The 23,916-nt window shown below is 40.1% G+C and overlaps 1 protein-coding gene across 18 annotated transcripts in view; it reads left to right on the top strand.

Moving 5' to 3' along the window:
- The window catches only part of DOCK9 (dedicator of cytokinesis 9), a 277,563-nt gene that overhangs the window by 204,718 nt on the left and 48,929 nt on the right, over positions 1–23,916 (top strand). For 16 of the 18 annotated variants that reach the window (XM_055336137.1, XM_055336149.1, XM_055336142.1 and 13 more), the window contains exons 28-37: positions 1,504–1,650; positions 1,869–1,952; positions 2,634–2,745; positions 6,488–6,666; positions 6,917–7,030; positions 8,642–8,762; positions 13,466–13,599; positions 15,848–15,962; positions 19,313–19,379; positions 21,065–21,112. In XM_055336137.1, coding sequence (XP_055192112.1) covers positions 1,504–1,650; positions 1,869–1,952; positions 2,634–2,745; positions 6,488–6,666; positions 6,917–7,030; positions 8,642–8,762; positions 13,466–13,599; positions 15,848–15,962; positions 19,313–19,379; positions 21,065–21,112 — 1,121 coding nt within the window. Of the gene's footprint in view, positions 1–1,503; positions 1,651–1,868; positions 1,953–2,633; positions 2,746–6,487; positions 6,667–6,916; positions 7,031–8,641; positions 8,763–13,465; positions 13,600–15,847; positions 15,963–19,312; positions 19,380–21,064; positions 21,113–23,408; positions 23,446–23,916 lie in introns of all 18 variants that reach the window. The other 2 variants (XM_055336152.1, XM_055336153.1) reach the window with 1 other exon arrangement.

Below are 23,916 nucleotides of genomic sequence, written 5' to 3'. Positions count from 1 at the left end.
AAAGCTGGCACTTCAAAATTCACAATAGGTTCTGGTGTTTAATGCATAAAATAATGCATGCTTTCATGTCAGAAATAATTAGATTTCAATTCTAGTTTTAGAAAATAGTATTTTTTTGATATTGGGATGCTGGTTTGGCTGTTGCAAAACAGACCAAATAAGGCAAAAGGTTCAAAAGGTTTCTCTTTTGGAAAATTATAAGCCAGTAGGAAGCGCTGAGAGTGGGGGAGCTTGTCCCTTGGGGGTCATTCAGGACTCAAGCTCCTTTCCAGTTATCCAGCCGTGGGTGTCACCCTCAGTCATATGGTTGAAAAGCTGGCTCACCCACTACCCCATATTCCAGGCAGTGCTAAAGAAGACTTGCAAAACAAGCAACCCCTTTTATGGACATGGCTGGGAAAGGCATAATCTTCCTCTTATAGCCTATTGGCCAGAACTTAGTCACATGGCCCTTCTCTGGCCTCAAGTTAGGCTAGGAAATAGAGTCTCTACCTGGACAGCAGTGTGTGCCTGTGAAACCCGGAGGTTTCACCACTAAAAGGGAGAAGGAAATGAAAGATACTTACATTCACTTAGTACTTATTCAATCTAAGTTTCAGTTTTCTCATTTGTAAAATGGGGATGAAAATACCCCCTCTCCCCACCCCGTTGAAGCTGTTAGAATCACATGCGTGAGTGGATAAATATCATGAAGCATCTAATTCAGACCCCTTCACATTTCATGTTCCCAGTAATTTTTCTCATTTATTGGGCACCTGGGTGGGTGATTGGAAGCAAAGTGTCAAAGAGCAGAAAGAACACAGTTCTTGGCCTCATGGTGGATCTGAGTTTGAATCTTTGTTACTTGTTAGTTGTGTGACTGAAGACACATTTATCTGACCTCTGCAACTGTCTGTGAAATGAGGGTTAAAACTTTTAAGAATTTTTTTAAAAAGCACATAAAAACATGTACTGGTGCAGTGCCTGATGTGTGGAAGATCTACAGTCCATGATAGATAATTGCTGAGAGCTGTGTATAATTTCATCAGGAAGCATTCCTGATGGGAAAAAAGATTATGTAAAGTTAATTTGAAGAGGAGTATTTCTAAGCAGATTCAACTGATGACATACAGTCTCTAATCTGTTTCTTTTCCATTTGAATACCTGAAGCTTAAACCTGAGCCCCTGTTTTCTAAAGAGATTTTTGAGAGGTACAAATGTTCAAGCCACCAAAAGTATCCAGATAAGAATCTGGGAGTAGAGGCATAACTCCACATTTTTACAAGTACCTCCAAGGGGATCTTTCTCAGGCTGAAATTCAGGGTCTCAGGTCTAATGCACACCAGTTATTTGAAGTATCAAAATATCTGTATTTTGAGAGAAGAAAGAATAATTTATCTCATTTTAGATAAATATGATTAGAGCTCTGTGTTTTTTAAAAAATGAACTCAGGGATGAGATATTTTTCCCCCCAGAGGGCTGCAACTTTAAAAATAATACACATTTGCCCTAAATTCTTTTTAGTTATTGCGAAACCAGAGATTTCCCGCATCCTATCATCACGCAGTGGAAACGGTTGTGAATATGCTGATGCCGCACATCACTCAGAAGTTTCGAGATAACCCAGAGGCGTCCAAAAATGCAAATCACAGTCTTGCTGTGTTCATCAAGGTAAGGACCTCAGGCCGCAGAGAGTGTCAGTCAAGTGGCAAAAATGTTCATTCCAGCAATGACTAGTATATAGTAGGTGCTCAGTCCATGCCAAGGGCACATTTTTATGCTAAAGGATAAACTTAATAACAGTAAATGCTGATTTCAGCCCAACTTTCAAAAAAAAAAAAAATCTGGGACCTAAATACTTACCTTTCTGGCTTGTTTCTTCTCTGCAGAGATGTTTTACCTTCATGGACAGGGGCTTTGTCTTTAAGCAGATCAACAACTACATCAGCTGCTTTGCTCCTGGAGACCCGAAGGTAGTGTGTATGTTACCCACTGTTCTGTCTCGTTGATGGACATCCAGAAACCCACCCTTTCCCTGGGCTCACATCACAGTTTTCTTTCTGTCCCAGAGGCACTCTTGTCCTCTTTTTTGGAGATACTAACTAGTACTAACTAGTAGTTGCATTAGTGTGTAAGATATTAGGGATGGAGTAATTCTGAGTTGAAAATAAACATACTTACTGATTTTCTCATAAATAACTGAAAAGACTTCTCAACTGCAAAATTAAAAGTATAAAAAAGGGTTGCAAATCATAGTTTATTTAACAAGGTAATAGAAGTAACCATGTAGTCTTTCTCTGGTAGAATTGTCTATCTCCTCTCCAGCCTGTCTATTTTAAAGCTCTGCCTTACTCATTTTTTTATTGCATTAAGTCTTTTTCTCTAAGTCGTCTGAAATCCTTTTTGAAGCAGGAGGAGCATAAATAATAAATGCCCTAAGTCAGTGGAGGACATTGTCTAATGAAATTAATGTGTTCTCAGTTTTCAAACAAATGCCTACTGCCATTCTAAAATCTATAACATAGCCCAGACCATGCAGTTTTAAGAGAGTCAAGAAGCTAACGACTGAGTATATGATTTCTAATGGGTTTTTAGCATACTGTATAAAGTATTCAGTGAGGCATTTAACACTCACTAACCATTGTTTCTTGCAGACCCTCTTTGAATACAAGTTTGAATTTCTCCGTGTGGTGTGCAATCATGAACATTATATACCTTTGAATTTACCAATGCCATTTGGAAAAGGCAGGATTCAGAGATACCAAGGTAATCTATCTTTACATACAATAATCTGAGTCTCTTCACAAAAAGCCATTCATTTTTATTTTATTTATTTATTTATTTTAATTTATTATTTTTTAAAGATTTTATTTATTCATGAGAGACAGAGAGAGAGAGAGAGAGAGAGAGGCAGAGACGCAGACAGAGGGAGAAGCAGACCCCATTCAGGGAGCTCGAGGAGGGACTCCATCCCGAGTCTCCAGGATCACACCCTGGGCTGAAGGCGGCACTAAACCGCTGAGCCACCCAGGCTGCCCAAAGCCATTCGTTTTTAATAAAAAAAGAGAAATGATTCAGATATGACGTTAGAATTTTCTGATTATTTTTGTTGATTAATTTTTTTTCTTGTTAACTTTCCATTTAAAAAACTATAGATAAGATGTTAATGGGAACTTACTTGTCAGCAAACTTAATAGACTGTAGGTCATGTCATTGTGAGTTTTTTTTTTCATTGAAAAATTCCTTTGCTTAAATAGAAATCCATTTTACTTACTGTAGTTTATTTTTTATTTGTTTCACTTTTCCTTTTTTCTTATGAATTAGCTTTTCTTTCACCAACTGTGGAGTCAAATGACACTCCTGTAGGTAGGTGTGGGGTGTGATGCTTGCTTTCTTGCATTTTCCTCCTTTAAAAGAAAAGGAATGCAAGTCATTGCTGAAATGCTTACATATGCTTTTCATTTAGGCACTTCCCATATAGTTGGATCTGTTTTTAAATTCACGATAAACCGGTGATGAATTTATTCTCACTGTAGCTAAGAGACCGCTGTAACATCCCTGGGAGGCATCTGGGTTTTGCTCCTGGGGTCACTAGGTCATGTAGGATATCTCTTTAAGACGCAAAGCAAACAAAATGCCCTGCTTTGCTCCAAAACTGTATTATTCCACCATTTTCATAGTCCTTGTCTGTAGTGGTGGCAGTCACCTAAATCACAAGCTTTCCACATGCATTTTATGCTTGCATGTTGAGTCTTTAACTGTTCTGTATCTTAAAGTTTGAAGAGAGTAAACTCTTAGAGATTTCTTTGTCTTCAGTATGTCAGACGAATCAAATTAGTATGTCAGGTCTGTCAAGTAATACTACTGAGTTTAGTGACTTGTATGTGCCTGCGGTTAATTAGTTAGGCTAAAAGAGAGGAAATGCAGAAGGATGCTGCCAAGCTATTAATGACACCTTAAATCAATGGCCTCTGAAACTCAGAGAGAAACACACAAAAGCATTCATTCAGAGACATAAATATCTTTCCCCAAGATAGACTTGGACAGCCCTTTAAGCAGCAAGAAGGGGAGCAGGGGCCCTGGAGTTGGCATTCATGCATTCAACAAGTATTTACCTGGCACCAGGCGTGCAGAGGATGCATGTGAGGCAGTCATGGACAAGGATGAAAATCCCTGGCTGTTTTACCTAAGTGAAGTATGTGTGGTGTTAGTGATGAGTACTGAAGAGAGAAAACTAAAGCAAGCAGGGGGTGGGTATGAAGTGGGCAACAGAGCATCTGCAACAGAGTGGCCAGGAAAAGCCTTACCACGAAGGTGACTTTGAGGTGTTAGTCTAAAGAAAGCCAGGGATTGTGCATCCTGGGTTGAGGGAACAACTGGGTATTTGGCATCTTGAATCCAACCAGGCCCACCTATCTGGTCCTACTTCCCGCTGCTCCCCACACATGAGACATTCCTGCTGATTCCCTGCTCCTCAAATATGGCATGCCCACCCCTGGCACTCAGCCCCCACAGCCACCTCTCTGGGGAATCTTCTTCTTCCTCCCCAGAGAGGCACTCAGCACCTCTTACATAGAGCCTTCCTTATCTCCTCCCAACCTCTCCTAGGACCCCGACTGCACTCCAGACCTTGTCCCACTCCCCTCACCTTGCAGTCAATGACTAGCCCACCTGTCTTTGGGGATTGTGACTCTTTCCCTTCCTTCTCTTGGGACACTAGGGATAGTCCTTTCTACCCTGTGGCTGGGCAGTGAATGTTTGCTGCTGCCTGCCTTTCCTGGGACCCCGCAGGGCCCTATTGTTTATCCCGTAGAACTGAGGGACATGAAATCCTTCAGGTTCCCAGCCGACTCATACATGCTCTTAGGAGATCGTCAGGGTGTTTGGTACCAAGAGGGGCTGCCCTAGGCAGGGGAGTGTGGGTCACCTATAGATAACGTACCTTACGACAGTGGAGTCCATGTTTTCAGCATTCTGCATCCACTCCCTCCTCATCTCTTCCCCCCTTCTCTGCATGCACATACATGCACAGTTAGCCCATAGTTTTTTTCCTAAGAGTTTTATGTGAATTCAAGCTGTGCACTGTCATGCGGGTAAACTGAGCTTAAAAAAACCGGGATCCCTGGGTGGCGCAGCAGTTTGGCGCCTGCCTTTGGCCCAGGGCGCAGTCCTGGAGACCCGGGATCGAATCCCACGTCGGGCTCCCGGAGCATGGAGCCTGCTTCTCCCTCTGCCTCTCTCTCTCTCTCTCTCTGTGTGACTATCATAAATAATAAATAAAAATTAAAAAAAAACCATATAATGGACATGATTATTCTGGAAAGATAAATACTCTTTCCCTTGCTTCTGCAAAGGACTTGGGTCAGTATTTTGGATAGGTTTAGAAGGAACTAATATGGACTCAAAGCCAAAGAAAGGGTCTATAGATTTTCCTCTAGTAATGGATTCAGTATAAGAATTCAGATCCTAGCTACAGCTTACTGAAAGGTATATTTAAGCTTTAGAGTGATGTGTAGCCGCTTGTATTCACCCACCTTCAGTAGATTTCATGTTTCCTTCTATCTGTTCTTCAGAAGAGCTTTCAGTTTTTTATCATTTAGCTTGCTGATGACTAACTAGTTTAGTTTGGTTCTTTGTGAATTTCAGTTTTAGTTTACATTAGTTTTTGTTAACTTGCTTTTAGAGGTGCAGAAGTATGGGGTATATTTTTTTATTTTTATTTATTTATTTATTTTTTAAAATATTTTATTTATTCATGACAGACACACAGAGAGAGAGAGAGGCAGAGACACAGGCAGAGGGAGAAGCAGGCTCCATGCAGGGAGCCTGATGTGGGACTCGATCCTGGGTCCCCAGGATCACGCCCTGGGCTGAAGGCAGGTGCCAAACTGCTGAGCCACCCAGGGATCCCCGAGTACATTTTTTAAAATTCTAGGTTAAATAATTTCTTCATTCATGGATAGTAACATAAAGAGGTTATTTGCTAACTTGTTCATTTTAAACACATTGGGTTTTAATGAGAGTATATAGGCTTTCATGACCGGGAAACAGATTAATGAACTCAAGCAGTAAAAAACATTTTAATAGACCATATGTATTTATTGTTTCTTTAATGATATGTGTTATGTACAAATTACTTCTCTATAATGTCCATTAGACAACAACTTTATTTTTTATCTTCACTTCGATCATAAAATTTCATTTGTAATATAACATGTTCTATGTTGTAAAAATTGGTACTAAAACGATTTACTAACTTAATATTTATGTAAGATGTAGTGTCTTCTGAAATCAAAATCCAGTGTAATTATCTATGTTTACATTTAAGAGCTGATGTGATAAGAAATAGAGCAGTATTTTAGATAATTGACCCTTTCCTCTCTGAAGCTAAATCTGATTATCTGTTGACATACAGGGTGGGCTGAATACAGAGGGTGGGTTTGGCTTTTATGTTATTCAAAGTACATGGTAGCTTCTGTAACTGAAGCAGTTTCTATCCTCATTTCAGATCTCCAGCTTGACTACTCACTAACAGACGAGTTCTGCAGAAACCACTTCTTGGTGGGACTGTTACTGAGAGAAGTGGGGACCGCCCTTCAGGAATGTAGGGAGGTCCGGCTGATTGCCATTAGCGTGCTCAAGAACCTGCTGATAAAGCACTCTTTTGATGACAGATATGCTTCAAGGGTGAGTAGACTCCAATGGAAGGAAATATGGATTGTTAAATGTCCTTTATTTTAAGTAATATAAAGAAAGTAACCAATTAGAAAATTAGTGGTTGGTAACAGCACTAAGACTCTTCTCTGTTTACACACTAAAATCTAATAGCAGTCTTTATAGGAAGGATTCAAATGCAGGAGATGGCCAATGCCAGCTCAGTCCATCATTAAATTCTCAGAGCCATGGGATCACTTTTCGCTGTGTGCCTTTGTTTCAGAGCCATCAAGCAAGGATAGCCACTCTCTACCTGCCTCTGTTCGGTCTGCTGATTGAGAACGTCCAGCGGATCAACGTGAGGGATGTGTCACCCTTCCCTGTGAACCCTGGCAGTGTACGTAAGCATACATACCTAGACACGGCCTGCATTTGTTTCCTGTGGCTGCTGTAACCAGCAACATAGATGGAGTAGCCAAAAACAAGGGAAATTCATTCTCTCATAGTCAGGAGGCCAGAAGTCCCAAATTAGGATATCCACAGTGTTGGTTCCTTCTGGAGGCTGTGTGTGAAAAATCTGTTCTGTTCTGTGCCTTTCTTCTAATTTCTGGTGCTTGCTTGGAATCCTTGCATTTGGGTAGCCCAGGTGGCTCAGTGGTTTAACGCCGCCTTCAGCCCCAGGGTGTGATCCTGGAGACCCTGGATCGAGTCCCACGTCAAGCTCCCTGCATGGAGCCTGCTTCTCCCTCTGCCTGTGTCTGTGCCTCTCTCTCTGTGTGTGTCTCATGAATAAATAAATAGAATCTTCAAAAATCAATCAATCAATCAATCAATCCTTGCATTCTATGGCTCATGGCTACATTGTAACAATTTTGGCCTCTGTCTTCACATGGTCTTCTTCCTGGTGTGTATCTGTATCATCTCTAATGTCTTCTCCTTTTCTTATAAGAACACCAGTGATTGGAGGCAGGTCTCCTAATCCAGGATGACTTCATTTTACTTTCCATCTTATTCACAGCTACAAAGATCCTCTTTCCAACATTCTGAGGTTCTGGCTGGATATGAATTTGGGGGGAACACTATTCAACCCAGGACACACCCATTCTTTTTTATTTTGCCACTAAAACCATAATAATCCATAGTACTCTTGATTAATTGCATTTTTTACTAAGATGGGGTCAGTAAGTAAACCTTCAACTCTTAGACTGAAAATCATATTAAAACCATGCTTTCCTGATGGGCCATATCTTGTAAGACAAAAGGACCTTCTCTGTATATTCAACAAAAATTTATGGGGAGAGGAAGTTTAAAAAAAAAAGCGTAGTTCTAACCTGTGTACTGTGAGAACTCAGTGCTAGCTCTAGTTCTGATAGTAACATGCTGCACAGTCTTGGGAAAGCCACATCTTTGCACTAAAGTTTCTCTGAGTCTGCCTGCTTTTCGAATCTGAATAAGTAATTCAGAGCATAATGCTACCTCTTTGTACTTCTTTAATCCTGAGAAAATCACCAAAGTAAAATTCCTTTTATGACAGAACTTCAAAATTAACATAATTTCTCCACTGACTGAGAGTTCACATGAAGCTGCAAGCTTGCAGAACTTTACAATGCTGCTGTCGTAAGTTACTGTTGCTCACTGGAGAGGATTTCCGATGTGAGAGAAGAACCAGTGTTCCAGTTAGAAAAAGCCTCACAGCAAAAAAAAAAAAAAACAATCGCAGGAAATGTTGGGCATCAGAGCTCTGGAAAGGGAACATGATAGACCTTCTGGAGCAGAAAATAGAGACTTCATAGACCAGACCTGCTCTGCCCACAGATCTGTGCCCCATCTCATCCATCTATCATATCAGCCCCTCCATCCTGCACACCATGCTCCTGCTTCCCCCATGTTGTGCATCTGACTGGCCAGGCTCTTGTGTCCTGTGCTGGCACCTGCCCTCACATGCTGAGAACAGCTGATGACTCTTTTGAAGTCATCTTTGGTTACTTCTTTCTCTCCCCTTGGACAGACTGTGAAGGAGGAATCGCTCCTACTGCCAGCCGCGAACCCACTGGTGACGCCACAGAAGCCTGGGATCACACTGGACAACAGCCTACACAAAGATCTCTTTGGCGCCATCTCTGGCATAGGTAAGGCTCCCTGCTCTGCTTCCCTCTGGTCTGATTCTGAGAGGGCCTTCATTGACAGGGTGGGAGCCTCTCCGACATTCACAGCAGGACCTCGGAGTCTGAGTTTCTGCTTGGAATATTCTTTTCCTGGTTTTGATATTAATGAATGAAACCCCTCAACTCTACCTTGAAATATAGACCCCCCCCCAAATTCTCACGCATTGCTGATTCAGTACACCTAATCATTTGTGCTGTTTGCTTGTTATTAATGCTTCAGCTAATTTATCATTTTAAACTTTCAAATTGGAGTTTTTGGAAAGTTCTTAGAAAAGGAATATCTTTGCAGGTGTGTGTGGGGGGAATGTGGGTAGAATTTATTCGTGGTGATAGTGATTTTGGTGAAATGTGATAGAATAATTACTGAGGAGATAGTGGTCTGTGGCAAGAATACAATTCTAAAATTGGTTTTCTAAAATCTTCTTTCCTAGAATATTTTTCTTTCTGACATAATGTAAGAGCAACCCCCACAGGGAAGAAAACAGATGGCATAAATCAAGATTCAAATTGAGTAGTGCTCTGTAAGAAAATGCCTGAGAAATGTACTTATTAATATTCTGACTAATGAGCACCTGTGCCAACTCTTCATAAACATAGTGGTACCAAAAAAAAGTAGATGTGTCTTCACAGAATTGCCACAAATATTCACGAGTTTATTCTATCTTTATTCCTCTTTTTTACTACATTTTGAATAAATGAAGAGCCTGCTAAGGCCAGTGCTTGGAACACCCAGTAGTGGAATTAACTCACAGGGCAGAATAAAGGGCAGTCCTCTTAGCAATTTAATTTGTAGGAGTATTGTTTATTCTGAATTTATGTCCTTACCTTTTGTGTTGTTCTTGATGTCAAGATGATGCTGTTTCATGCAGGTGGTGAAAATGAGAAGAATGTAAAATCAGAAACCCCATACTAATGCCCAAATTTATCCTATAATACCAATCTGTAATCTTACTTACACTTATGTTTACTTTTCATAGTTGTAGTTATCTCATTAGACATCATAAAGATTAAATGTGTTAATTCATGCAGAATGCTCAGAGTAGAGACTGGCACATGGTGTTTGTATGTGCCTTTCTCCTGGGGCCCTCAGTCTGTCTTCTTTGCCCTGCTCCGCCCACACACCTAGCCACTGTTCCTGGAGCAGGAAAGGGACTTTTGTGGGAAGATTCTTTCTGCAGGAATTCACAGCACTGGCTTTATTTTTTTTTAATTTTTATTTATTTATGATAGTCACAGAGAGAGAGAGGCAGAGACACAGGCAGAGGGAGAAGCAGGCTCCATGCCCTGGGAGCCCGACGTGGGATTCGATCCCAGGTCTCCAGGATCGCGCCCTGGGCCAAAGGCAGGCGCTGAACCGCTGCGCCACCCAGGGATCCCACAGCACTGGCTTTAAAGTCAGACAGAGGTGGTTTTGGATCCAGGATCCATCAATTACTAATTGCCCTGGGTAGCACATCTCTCCTCTTTACGCTCAGTGTCCACATCTCCAAAACAGAGTCATGTCAAGGAGTGGAAAGCTTGTATGACGTGCACAGTGCCTGGCATGGTGATGCTCAGTGTTAATATCTGACTGCCATTATAGCAAGCACAATTATACATGCTTTGTGATACACTCTTAGGAGCCAATTTCATGACTCTTGGGGTCAGGAATATGTTGAAATCTTAACTCCCTGACCAATACTCTGTAGAATTCAAGACTTTGTGGAAATGATCAAACTAGAATGAGGTAATGCTTTGACTCTGACTTTATTCTCCAACCCTGCATTCACCTTGTTAGGGTGTGGGTTGCCTTGAGAACTTAAGGATGAGCCATTGGGTGTCATTACTAAGACTTGACTTGTATTAATGACCTTGAGTTTCTCTGTGTTCATGACAAAGTTATGAAAAGTATTGGAGACTGAATTAATCCCTTTTCACTCTCTTAAATTCCAAGATCTGATTCCACTTTTCATAGGAATTCACCCTCACAGACTTGTATACCCTCAGGCTTTGTTTCTATTACCTCCATCTTTAAAGACTTAAATCCTTGTTCCCTTTTAGGAATGCCTTCCAGAAAAGCCCTCACCCTTGAGCTGGGTTTGCTAGTTTCCTGGTAGCTTGAGCAACTCTTCTTTTATTCACCAAGGAGTTTCCAATTCACTTGAATTCAGATGCTATCCTTCAAGAGCAGGCTTTCTCCTTAAAACTCTATTTTGTAGAAATCCTGTTTCCTTACATATTGGGAATTCACCTTCAGCATTGTTTTTAAATGCCTTTGGAATGTAGTACATGAAGATTTCTAGAACTGATTCATTGCCTGGATGAAAACTACCCTGAGATTATATTCGTTTTAAAAGGCACACATTCTTAGGCCTGCTCAGTGTTTTGCATTGGGCTGTCTATACAAAGAAGACGGAGCTGAACCAAACTTCTTTTCATTTTACTTACAAGTTAAGACTTTTAAAAGTTATGCACTAGGCTGATATATTAAGTACAAACACACATGCATACCCACCCCATACACAATGGGAACATAGTTCTACTAAACATGTTGATTTTGATTTATTGCATTTCCATCTGTTTGCCTTAGATTAGGACTCCATTTCTGGAACTGAACCTAAACCCTGAGAACTTAAGGTCTAATTTTACTTTAGTGAAGATTTCTTTCTCATGATCATTATGTTCTACATTAAATATGAAGTCTGGTTATATTAGGAGGACTATAATTATAATTTGCTCATAATGTATGTTTTATCTCTAAGTATAGAAAAAGGCTCATAGTTTTTTCATACCTGTTCCCCATGACAATCAATCACACAGTTTCTGTTCTGGGATGAGGCATCCTGGGGCCAGTGGTTTACATATTCCAACCGTCACTTATATTTTCAAATTGGCTGGCTCTTCTTAATTTTAATACGTTGAATCAGTTTCAGGAATGTTGGTGGTGGATACCTGAGTGTTAGGTAGAGGGAGGCATTAACTTAGAGGTATTTCAGGGGCACCTGGGTGGCTCAGTCTGTTGAGCATCCAATTCTCGATTTCAGCTCAATTCCTGATCTCAGGGTCTTGAGATTGAGCCTCACTTTGGGCTCCATGTTCAGTGTGGGGTTTGCTTGGGATTCTTTCTCTCCTTCTGTCCCTCCCCCCTTGAGTTACACACACTCTAAATAAATAAATAAATAAATAGATAAAGCAAATAAATAAAAACTTAAAAAAATAAAGAAGAAGAAATGTCTCCATCTGTGGCAGCTAATTTGCATCCTTAAATCTGAAAATGGCCAGCCTGTTCTGAGGTATTGGGGAACATCTTCGGTGTGGGTGTGGGAGCCTGTGCTTACAGCTTGCTGGAGCACAGTGCCAAAAGGCTCTTCATACAGTGTGCACAGCCAGCCAGGCCTTTCAGCTGGAGGCACGCCTTTTGGTTTAGCGTGGAATGTGCAAGTTTGACAGTTGTTTTAAATTATGTGATATACTTAAGTCTTATCTAAACAGAAAGTCAAGTCAATCTATCACTTTTTAAATTTCCATAGTACCAAGATGGGGGCTGGTTTCTGCCTTCATATGCTGTTTTTTCACGGCTGTCACAAATTTCTTTTTTTTTTTTTAACATTTTTAAAAATTTTACTTATTCATGAAAGACACAGAGAGAGGCAGAGACATAGGCAGAGGGAGAAGCAGACTTCCTGCAGGGAGCCCCATATAGGACTAAATTAGAGGACCCCAGGATCATGACCTGAGCCAAAGGCAGACGCTCAACCACTGAGCCACCAGGTGCCCTGACAAATTTTATTTCTAAGATTTCATTTCTGCTCGTAACTGTTTGTTGCAGAGATTCCCAAACATTCTCCATTCACAGCATGCTTATCATCACACTATTTTTTTTCGAGTCCCCAGGCCAGAATAAACACCCAGCAATTCTGTTTATTAGGTACTTAGAGCCATGTAATGTAATAAGTTCTTATATCTGCACAACTTAATAGGCATTTGAAAAAATACATACATACATTTAAAGAAAAATTATTATTTTTTTTAATAACCACAGCTGTTACTAATGGGATGTGTGTGCCTGTTAGGCACTGCCTAGCTTCTCAAATTTGGAATCAGTTGTCACCATCACCTTCATTTCCTGTTACACAATTGATTTTCACCCAGTACTTTTTATCATAGCAGCCACCAAATACCTAGCTTCACAAAGATATGACATCATTGGAAGGAACGTAGCATGATGTAGCATTGAAACTGCAGTTTTGGCAGATTCAAGCATCATCGTGTTTTTCTTGAAAATTTAAAACATCCCAAGACACCCCTGTGAGTTTCCTAGGGCACCTCAGCATAGTGTGAGTACTGTGGTTTATTGCATGGCTTCAGTTTTTTATTTGATAGCTGTAGGTAGTTTTATCTTTTTTATTTTTAATGTCTTTATCTCATTCTGGAACATGTGTTCCTTTAGTCTGAGGAATCAAAGGTGGCGTCACATAAGTGAATTGATGGTTATGTCTGAATGCTTCAGATGATGGTCTGGTTTTTTAAACGTGAAGTAGTTGAATGATACTCTTGAGCCAACTTCCTAACAACAACAACAAAAATAATAATAGTAGTAATTGTCATAGAAACAATTTCCCATAAAGTTCAGTATTTATATTATTCTGCCTCACCAAATCATTGGTCTCGGCTTAATTTCTGTTTAGCTTCTCCATATACAACGTCAACTCCAAACATCAATAGTGTGAGAAATGCTGATTCAAGAGGATCTCTCATAAGCACAGATTCGGGGAACAGCCTTCCAGAAAGGAATACTGAGAAAAGCAATTCCCTGGATAAGGTAATTTCTTTTCATATAACTTCAGTGTTTCTTACAACTAATGGATTTAGCCCAAAGTAAACCATGCTTCATGTTCTGGTGTTCATTAAGTGTGACTTTTATTAGTTTTTTTTTTTTTAATAATTCAGTTAATCTGGAGTTATTATCAGAGTTGTGATCAGAGGATTATCTAAGGATGGGACCCATCTCCTGAAACTCCTCCCACCCCCTCTAATTCCTGTTTCCAAGATTTCACATCAGGGCAGTGTTTACAGTGGAGGACCTTGAGCAAATAGTTTGGTAGGTTGGACAGGTAGGGAGATCAAAACGCCACTGATTTAGAATCTCCATGATCTGTATGCCAGAGAATATCATTTATACACAGTTAATCCATTTGGTCCGGGGCCAGCTCCAGAAAAATGAATTGATTATCTAGATGATTCAGAGATAAGGCTTTATTGGAAACCTGCTCACACTCATATCCCCCACCACAACACACCCTCCTTGTATTTAACATATTTTCTTTAAATAATCAAGGGTCAGACTGTTTGGACCTTCATGGGAATGGATAAAGCTTGAATTTAAACCTGGAACAATGATAGATTGGTTTTGCCCTAGCCACTGTTTTCCTAAGTTATTTCAGGTTATAGGCAAGCACACATACCAACAAATAGGTGAACCACTCAGGGACGTATTTCTAGTTCTCAGAAGCATGGAAAAGGACCTTCTTGTGCATCATGTTTGTAATCATACCTGTATTTCTGTGGCTGGCAATGAAACAGTTATCCTTCAGTGCAGTTCTGTTAGAAGCGCGAGCATTTCAGAGTGGGTGTGTGTCATGATGTGTTGAATTTTTCCCTTGACTGTGACTTGCCTTCATGTGTAGAGTGAGAAGCTGCTCAGAAGGCATTCTGCTTGTGTCATACGCAGTGCTGGAGAGGAGGAAGAGAGCTGCCAGTCACCCAGGAAAAACCGGGTCACTGTGGATTTTTCCCTTCTAACAATTCCAACTTTGCCAGAGGAAACTTTGCATGCTGCACCTTCCCTCGCACTACAAGAAGTACTGGGTTCTCCTAGTGGCCCTGGCGAAGTGGGTGGGCGAAATGATGCACCCGCACCACAGTTTTGCCACTAACTGCACCTGTATTTCTTCCTATGATAAAAATACTCATGTCTGTTATTAATTAAATCTGTTTACTGTGTATTTTTTTTTTCAATTACCTCCCCAGTACCTTAAATGACAGACTATTTTTAATGGATCTTTCTGCTTTGGTATTTGGCAAAAAAATAAATTCCTGATTTCTTTTTTTTTTTTTTTTAAGATTTTATTTATTTGTTCATGAAAGACACAGAGAGGGGCAGAGACATAGGCAGAGGGAGAAGCAGGGAGCCCAATGTGGAACTTGATCCCAGGACCCCGGGATCACGCCCTGAGCCAAAGGCAGATGCTCAACCACCGAGCCACCCAGGCATCCCACAGATTCCTGATTTCAATTGGAACTATAACTTTTTTTTAAATCTCCTGTGTTTTTATCAGGAGATGAGATTCTTGTTTTTTTGTTTTTCAATGTGAACCCCTTAAACCTGAAACTTGCTCTCTAGTGGCAAAACTGCTCTTACCCTGTACACTGTGCTTTCTGAAGTTTGCAGTGTTGAGCTAAGCTGATGAGGGGAATGATCTCATCAGTTTAGGGTCTTTGGCCAAGCTCTGCTGAGGTGTCCCTATTGCGTACCTGCCTATTGTATCCCCCCGGGGTACCCCACAATGTCAGCTGAATGACAGGGACTCAGCCCCAGGCTTTCATGGCTGGTACACAACAGGAGTGTAGATTTTATTTGTTCTCTCAGCCACTGTTGTTCTCTTGAGGATATGGTTGGATCTGCGGTGTCTTCCGACTCATCATTTCTCTCTTTGAACCTAGCACACATACTTTTTTGCATGAGATGGTACTTGGCATTTCAGAACTAAGCTGGTATCTACAGCTATGGTTGTCCAGTTTGAAAAGTCTGTGCCTGCTGGCTTGTCTCTTAGGAAAGTATGCAAACAAGTCAGAGCCTCTGTGAACTAGCACCTGTGTGTGTATTTGGTGAAGGTGTGCCTGTGGTTTCTCAACAAGTGAGTTATACTTTCCAGTTTGTGTAGTTTGACTCAATTCTAAGAATCTTTGTCTTCCAAGGGAGAAAAATGAGCCTAATTTTGTTTTACCTATAACGAGGGATTTATGGATTTTTTTAAAAAAATCACATGTATTTCTTTTTTTTTTTCCAGCACCAACAAAGTGGCACTTTGGGAAATTCTGTGGTTCGTTGTGACAAACTTGACCAGTCCGAGATTAAAAGCCTGCTGATGTGTTTCCTCTACATCTTAAAAAGCATGTCTGATGGTAGGTGAAAGCGAAGATACTGTTTTTACTTTATTTCAGTATTTGGTTTCTTTTTTAAAACCTGTAATTGCTTGAAAGATAGAAGGACTTAAAAGGCTTTTCTTCCTCATTTGAAATACATGTTAATTTACTAAGTGTAGCAGAAATAAAAGTCTTAATTTGGAAAAAGATTTTTACTAATTATTCTAGAAAGTGAGTTCTAAAATGTGCATGGGCCATTTTAAAGTTTTTTATTAAACTCAGACCTATCATCGTAAATAAAGGAGACAGAAGCAGATTAACGAGGTAGCCTTTGATTTAATAATAAATAATAAAAAATATAATAATTTAATTTTCCAAACAAACTTACTGACAACTTGCATAACTTTATTAGGCTCTTGAATTAGAATATTTAGCGTTGGGGAACCCAAGCATCTCTTCCATGTAGAGTGTATCTGACATTCCTGGCTTTAACTGGAAGTGAGATGCGACTTTTTAGTTTTCTGATGGAATTCATGGTATCCTAGTAGATTAAGTTTCTGGTGAAGGGTTTGACAACCATAATTTTTAATAGAATAAAACTTGTAAATATCCATGATAGGGCATTTCAACTCTGCTTTTGTGATATAAGCAATCACATGAAATTGCGCCATGGTACGACGTCACATTTCTTATCTTATTTTCACTGCAACGTATCAGAAAGTATCCTGTGAAATGTATTGAGTGAAGGTGAGGTCTTTTGAAAACAAAATGCTGAAGGCCTCTCATGCTGCCTATGTTTGGTGGCAGTGTGGGCCTTAAACATCCAGTGGAAGGGATTTCTGCCTGAAAATAGTGTTTCTTTTGTATCAAGTTTTCATTTGTGCAACAATAATAGCCTGACTGTAGTACTCAGATGTTAGGAACCACATACCTGTACTTAAAAATGCTTCAGGACTGGATTATTATTCTGTCAATTTGTTACTCTAAAATAGCTTTTTAAAAAACAACAGATAAGATTTTCCTTGATGATGACCAAATAGCAAAGCACTGGGCACTTATTCTGATATTTGGGTTATAAAGTTGAAAGTCTTCCCTTAATGTCAAAAGTTCTGAACTTCATATCGTGGTAGTGAGTTTTAGCCAGCTTTGTAATTCTGTTTTTTCCTTTGCTGAAAGTTTTTCTTAAAATATATTGTTTCAAATAATAAATATGATACATAACTACATGGTATATATCATATAAATATGATATATAGAACAAAACTACTTTTTTAAGAACATAACTACCAGAAGTTTTGCATCCAAGTGAAAGTTATCCTTTGAAGGCAGCCCTCTGGAAGGCTGTGCATATACTTTAAAAATGCAGTGACCTCTTCAAAACAGTTTTAGAGTTAGAGCTTTAAAAAAAAAATACTTTTAAGTTAAAAATTTTCCTTCTTTTTATAATTTGACTTTTTGTGTGTGTTGTGTTTAAGGAATCTTCACATACCCCCAGAGTCATAAAGATATTCTTGTATATTTTCTTTAAAAGTGGTATTATTCAAATTTTCACATTTAAATCTTATGATCTACTTGGACTTGATTCTTGGATATGGTATGGGGTGGAGGAGAAATTGCCTTCAGAATAGTTTAACAGATAGACAACCAAAGTCAACTGTGTAACTCTACAGCCACTCCTTCCCTTTTCTCCCATTCAAGGAGCATCTTCTACAGGGTAGGCCCCTCCCTCCTTCATAGAGGTTAGCGGTCTTCCCCCTTCTCAGTCAATAGTCTCGGCCTCAGCCAATAGCCAAGAGTAAGGAAAGGCAGCGTGGCGCCCCTTGGCTGGCCAGCCAGTTGTGTGTTGGGGTGACCACAGATATCTGCAAGTTGCCCCAGAGAGGTCCTCCTTTGTTATCTTGGCTCCCTGGTTTCTCACCACATGAGGATGACAAGCCTCAGAGTCTGTCCCTCTGGATTCTAAACTCAGAATTCCTGAAAGATGGGAGCTCACTGACCCACCCTTGTTACTGGTCTAATAATAAACTAAACGTGGCTTTTAAAATCAGGTGTACTTGATTTAAATCCTCATTCCACCTCATTCTTTAGGCTGGTGATTGGGAAGACTACTTGACTTCTCTGAACCTTCCTGAGCTTATCTGTAAATTGGAACGCTGCCTCTGATTATGGTGGCGATTCACATATGATAGGTGTGCAATCATGAGACTACCTAGCACAATACTCACGCCTAACAGATTCTCCATGTGTATCTCATGGCTTCTCCTGCCTGTCACTGTTCTTGACAAGTATGGAGTAAAAAGTCCGTGGCCATGTGCCTTCATGAGCCATCAGCATCTCTGCAGACACACTCGCTCACCTCAGGCCCCAAAACTCAGTGGCTTTTCTCCCTGAGGGAAATCTCTTCACCAGTTTCTCAGTCTAAAATGTAAGAATGTAAAAATGTTTAACTATCAAATGATAACCGTCTCTTTGCAATTCTTCAAAGTTAAGGGTCATACGCAGAGAATGCTTCCTGTTAAATGGATTTGTAGGATTTGCCTTTACTAAAAATATGCCAGGTTATCTTGATGCAGAGCAGGTGTGAGTGTGACTCCTTAATCGAGAGTATACATCATCATTATGCTGGTCCACAGGAACTTGTATATCCTGCTTGTTTGGGAAGCTATTTGGCAATATCTGTCAAAAATTTAAATGCACATAACATTTGACATGGCTGTTTTATTTCTGAGAATATTTGTCCTATGGATGTAGTTGGACAAGTGTGCAAACATCCATGTAAAAGGACATTCTTCTGAGCATAATTTAAAGTAGCCAAAGATTACAGGGGAAAACAAGTAAATGTGTATCAGCAAGGAACTGGCTCAGTTATACTGCATTCATGGAAAGGAATATCAGGCAACTTGAAAAAGATTGGAATAGATCCAAGCTATACTGTTGAATTAAAACTCAAAGGAAAAACAGCGTGTGCAGCATGTATGCTTTCATTTCTGTATGTATGTGTTAGGAAGAGAGTACTTACGTATATACAAGAGTTTTCAACAGATTCCTTACTGGAGAGAGATTCTGTAGTCATCCAAGAGAGATCCTAACTTGAGATTATTTGCCTACTTATATTGTTTGAAATTTCTAATGCATTTAAGAGCACATTATAGAAGTTAAATATGTACTGTGTAGTGCTAGGTGATGCATGATGAAATTAAAGTTCAGGTGTTCATATATAGCTTCTTTAAATTAAATATGCATGTTGTTTATGTTACTGGTATATAGATTGGTCACTGTAATTTCTTTGACCAGCTATTAAAAGGTTTGAGTTTATATTCCAAAATCTCTTCCCCATCCCCTCATGTATATACCTCATGATTCTGACCAAAATAATGTTTACTTTTTAGATGCTTTGTTTACATATTGGAACAAGGCTTCAACATCTGAACTTATGGATTTTTTTACAATATCTGAGTGAGTAGTTCTGTTTTGCTCATTGCCTCTTGATTCTTCCTGGCTAATTAAGAAGTGTGAACAGTACTATGTAGTTGAGTCAGGAATGTGGTATTCACATGCACACTTACTTTTTTAAGATCATTTTTCCTGGACCTGACCCCAGTACCTGCTCTTAGGAGTACATGACTCAGTAAGCAGTGACCAACCCTAAGTTATTAGATATGTAGTTGTTATGGATGAAAGCTTATGTGTACAAAGCATTTGAATAAAATAACACAATAGTTGAATTGAGTGGATGCTACATTTCTAAGTTGAATCTAACTTAGCTCAAGCAGATGTAAAAACAGACAAAAATTGCTACCATTTTTAAATGTAAGTGAAATCTTACATTTTATCTATATTACCTCACTTTATCTCTTCAATCTAAGTTTCTGATTTCCTTTAAGCTCTTTGCTTTAAAAGAACATGAATCCACAATCCTTTATCCAAATTGCTGGGTTGGGGATATGTGGGGACTCAGCTTTAATAGCTGTGGGGGGACTCAGTCAGTTAAGTGTCTGACTCTTGATCTCAGCTCAGGTTTTGATCTCAGGGTTGTGAGTTTAAAAAACAACAACAACGGGATCCCTGGGTGGCGCAGCGGTTTGGCGCCTGCCTTTGGCCCAGGGCGCGATCCTGGAGACCCGGGATCGAATCCCACATCGGGCTCCCGGTGCATGGAGCCTGCTTCTCCCTCTGCCTGTGTCTCTGCCTCTCTCTCTCTCTCTGTGACTATCATAAATTAAAAAAAAACAACAACAACAACAACAACAAAACTTACTGGGGCCAGATGACTTTCCAAATCCAGAATTTTTACAAGTTTTAGCAATTTACATATAGGGTATATCCTATACCATCCCAGCAGAGTCTTAGACAGTACCCCACAATCAAACATGTTATTGTTATTACAGTAAAAACTATTTCTGCAGTACTGTGATTACTCACAATAATTGGGTAAATTATAAGTAGCTTTATATCTCTTAGTTGGGGTCATGATTTTGTTGCTGAATATATTTGCAGAAACTCAGGTGGAGTTCGGAGCTTTGTGCATTTTGGATTATGGTCTTGGTTCATGGTCTCATGATTGTTCTCTCTGCTAATTTAAAAATGTGAGAGACAGACAAAATTCAGCACCAGAAGAACTTACTGGACATTATTGTAACTACTAAATTATTAAATATATGATTTAAAAAAATCAATATTGTGGATATATTAAACCAAAAAACCAGATACTTAATGTCTGTAAGGGACCGGTCCATTTAGAAAAGCCAAAAGAGGGAGCTCCTTGTGCAGAATGGATGAGGACAAATTAACAACTGGGAATAGTGCACCAGTACTTTCTGTCGTGATTTCTGAGGCAAACTGCCTAAGTCAACGTCTAAACCCTGAGCCATTGGACAATCCTGTTGGTCCCAGGCCTTTATTTGTGACTTTAACCACGACACAAAGTACCGATAGCTCAGCCTGGTGCCTCCCCTGTAGTGTTAGTGATTTTCTCTGGGTGAGAGAGACCTGCCCAAGAATTTCTGAACACCTGAAGTAAGCTAGTGGTAGGTGTAAGAGTTTATCAAATGGATTGTTGCTGATGGGTTTAAATAATAAACAATGTATTGAAAACCATTTTATTTTCATGTTTTCCTAACAGTCTTTAATTCTGTTTGCAGAGTCTGCTTACACCAGTTCCAGTACATGGGGAAGCGATATATAGCCAGGTACTGTGGGGGTTTAGTTTGAAGTGTGCATCATTCTCTGTATCACTTGGCTCTGAATATGTGGAAATTGTCATCTGTGATGATTGGCAGTTGGAAATCTCATCAACAGCCATGTCTTTGGACTGCGACCATCAAATCTGGTGGCATCTTTCGCCTATATTCCTACACTCCTTCTGTCTCATTTTGCCTCATGTACATCTCTTGGAAGGATTTCCCTTCATGGCCTGCTGCTGCACTTGTTTGCTTCCTTCCACGTGCTCCCCCAGATTCTGTTTTCGTGTCCCCTCTCTCTCCTCTCAGCTCCTCCAGCTGTGTCTTCTCATTCCTTTGTCCTCCTCCAGTGCTTTCTCCACCCCTATTTGACTTTCAGAGGTCACTTTTTCCCATGCCTTCTCCCAGCTACAAAGATATTAATTTCTCACTTAATAACATTTCCTTTTTTTATTTCGTGAAAGAATGTATTCAGTCCACCTCAGATTTGTTCCATAAAAACCATCTGTACCATGGAGTCTTTTTTTTTTTAAGATTCTATTTATTTATTCATGAGAGAGAGAGAGAGAGAGAGAGAGAGAGGCAGAAATACAGGCAGAGGGAGAAGCAGGCTCCATGCAGGGAGCCTGACGTGGGACTCGATCCAAGATCTCCAGGATCAAGCTCTGGGCTGAAGGTGGCGCTAAACCGCTGAGCCACCCAGGATGCCCTGTACCATGGAATCTTACTCCAGATAAGCTCTACCAAGCTCCCACCTGGAGCCTAACTCCAGATAAGCTGTCCATGCCCTGCTTTTGTCTGGCCAGAACTCTTGGTTGAGTCTTACAAATCCTCATTGCCCTGTCCCACACCACACTCTCAGATCCATACTGAGTTCAAGGGAAGCTAGAAACTCATTGCAGGGGGCACCCACACAGCTCCTTCTCTGAGGCATTTCTTTAGAGCATGTCTTGTCCTTCCCAAGTTCTCATCTGCTCTGTGGCTGCACAGTGCATCTGGATCTGTTTTGTCCGTGTTGCGTGTCTGTGATTATGTATTTATATGGTTGGTCTAAGGATCCTATTTTTCTATTGTTATCATTTTTAACAGTTTATTTCTAAGTAAACATATTTCCATTTTAGGAAACACTTAAAATTTAGTCGTTATTGAGTTTCTTTTTCCTTTTATCTATAATTCTGTTTTACAGCAATGAAACAGGAAAGAGATTATTTAAGACTATTTGAGCATGGAGATTTTACTTTTTATGTTAACATTGTTCTTTTTCTTGGGACATTTGAGAAATTGCAGAATTATGTTTAATGTTCAATAAAAGTTTGTGGGGGTTTTTTTTTGAAAGAGCTGATTTAGCATATTTTATGCTTTCATCCTATTTGTATTTATTTTTAACTAAATGCAGTGGCACTTAAAATTCTCTCATTTTAACTTTTTTTTATTGTAACAGTAAATTTTACATTTGCACTTTTGAGTAGCAAATGCAAGTATATACAGGGTGACCTTATACAGTAACACCTCGCACCCCAAATTTATTCCCTTTGACTTTGCCCCGTGAAGATGGGCAGACAGTGTATTTGTAACCGGAAGGCACTGTGCCCAGCAAGCTTCACAGTCTTCTTGCAGTAACTGTCACTTACAGAACAGGATGGCATTTGGAGAGTGTTGTGCAAAATAAGATGATATGCTTCGGAGCTGAACATGGTGCGTGTGGGAAGCTGAAGATTTCTGCCCAACAAAATATTTTAGAATTGGGTTTTGTGTAACTGTGAACTTACTTTTTTTAAGGGCTACAAATTTAATTTTTAAAAAAGATTTCCTGACTTTATAAGCCCCCTGTATATATTTGCATGTAAAAGTGTGTTTCCTTGGGCTATCCTAAAAATAGATGGGCATAGGAAGGCGGAGGCAGGAGGTGGTGTAACTTGTTATGTGCATTGTAGAAAGATGTGCCATGCTTTATAGAAGATTCACTTGGTCTCTGCTACGTGTGAAAAGGATCCTGAGCAGTTATCTAAATGCTGTCAGTGTCTGCCCTCTGTGGCAGTCTGGTCTGATGAATACTGCGTTTTCTCATTGTGTCCCTCTGAAATCACCCAGCAGCATGTTGCCCGATGATACTCCATGCATGCCCTGTTCTACTCCACACAATAACACAGTGAGGGAGACGGTTGGCTACGGGCTGGGGGACAGGTGTCATTCCAGCACGGGTCTCATTTTTCATCTGCTCTGGTGATGGTACACAGTAGGAAGTTAGCTGTTTGATTGCTAACCCCGATCACTTTTCTATTTTCTTTACTTGACTGCTGACAAGTTTAACAAAGGGTGTGGCTCTTCTCCTTCCTGCCTGGGTAAGAATAAAGGTGTTAAACCACCTCATATAATCCCTCTCATTGCATGTTTGTTCTGTTTCTTCCAATGCATTATTCTCATTAAAAACATTTTTTTTGCTCTTTAATAACACATATAATCTGAAAAGATTCATGGTGTTTGGCAGTTGTCAGAACTCTAACCTTTAGCACCACATCAGACCGATGCTCCAGTTTTTTAAAAACAGCATCTCTAAAGTACTTTCTAAAAACTGAAAAGTTCCCTGCTTTGGTTTGGTTTTTGCTTCCTCGTCATCAGGTGCTTGGCTGTGAACCTTTTTAAGAGCTGCCGCCTGTGTGTGCATCCCTGGCTCACCCGGCCCCAGGCAGGCCGTGCTGCTCCTGGTTGGCGTGTGGCTGGTCCCTTCGTGCTATGTCCTGGCCTCACTAACCTTCCTCGTCTCGCTGCAGTGTAACAAGTCTAACTTTTGCTTCTATCCCATTTCACTCATG

The sequence above is a fragment of the Nyctereutes procyonoides genome, unplaced genomic scaffold, assembly GCF_905146905.1.
Source record: "Nyctereutes procyonoides isolate TBG_1078 unplaced genomic scaffold, NYPRO_anot_genome, whole genome shotgun sequence".
In the NCBI taxonomy this organism is placed as follows: Eukaryota; Metazoa; Chordata; class Mammalia; order Carnivora; family Canidae; genus Nyctereutes; species Nyctereutes procyonoides.
Note: the sequence above shows the minus strand (reverse complement) of the source record. Positions and strands in the feature narration are given on the sequence as shown.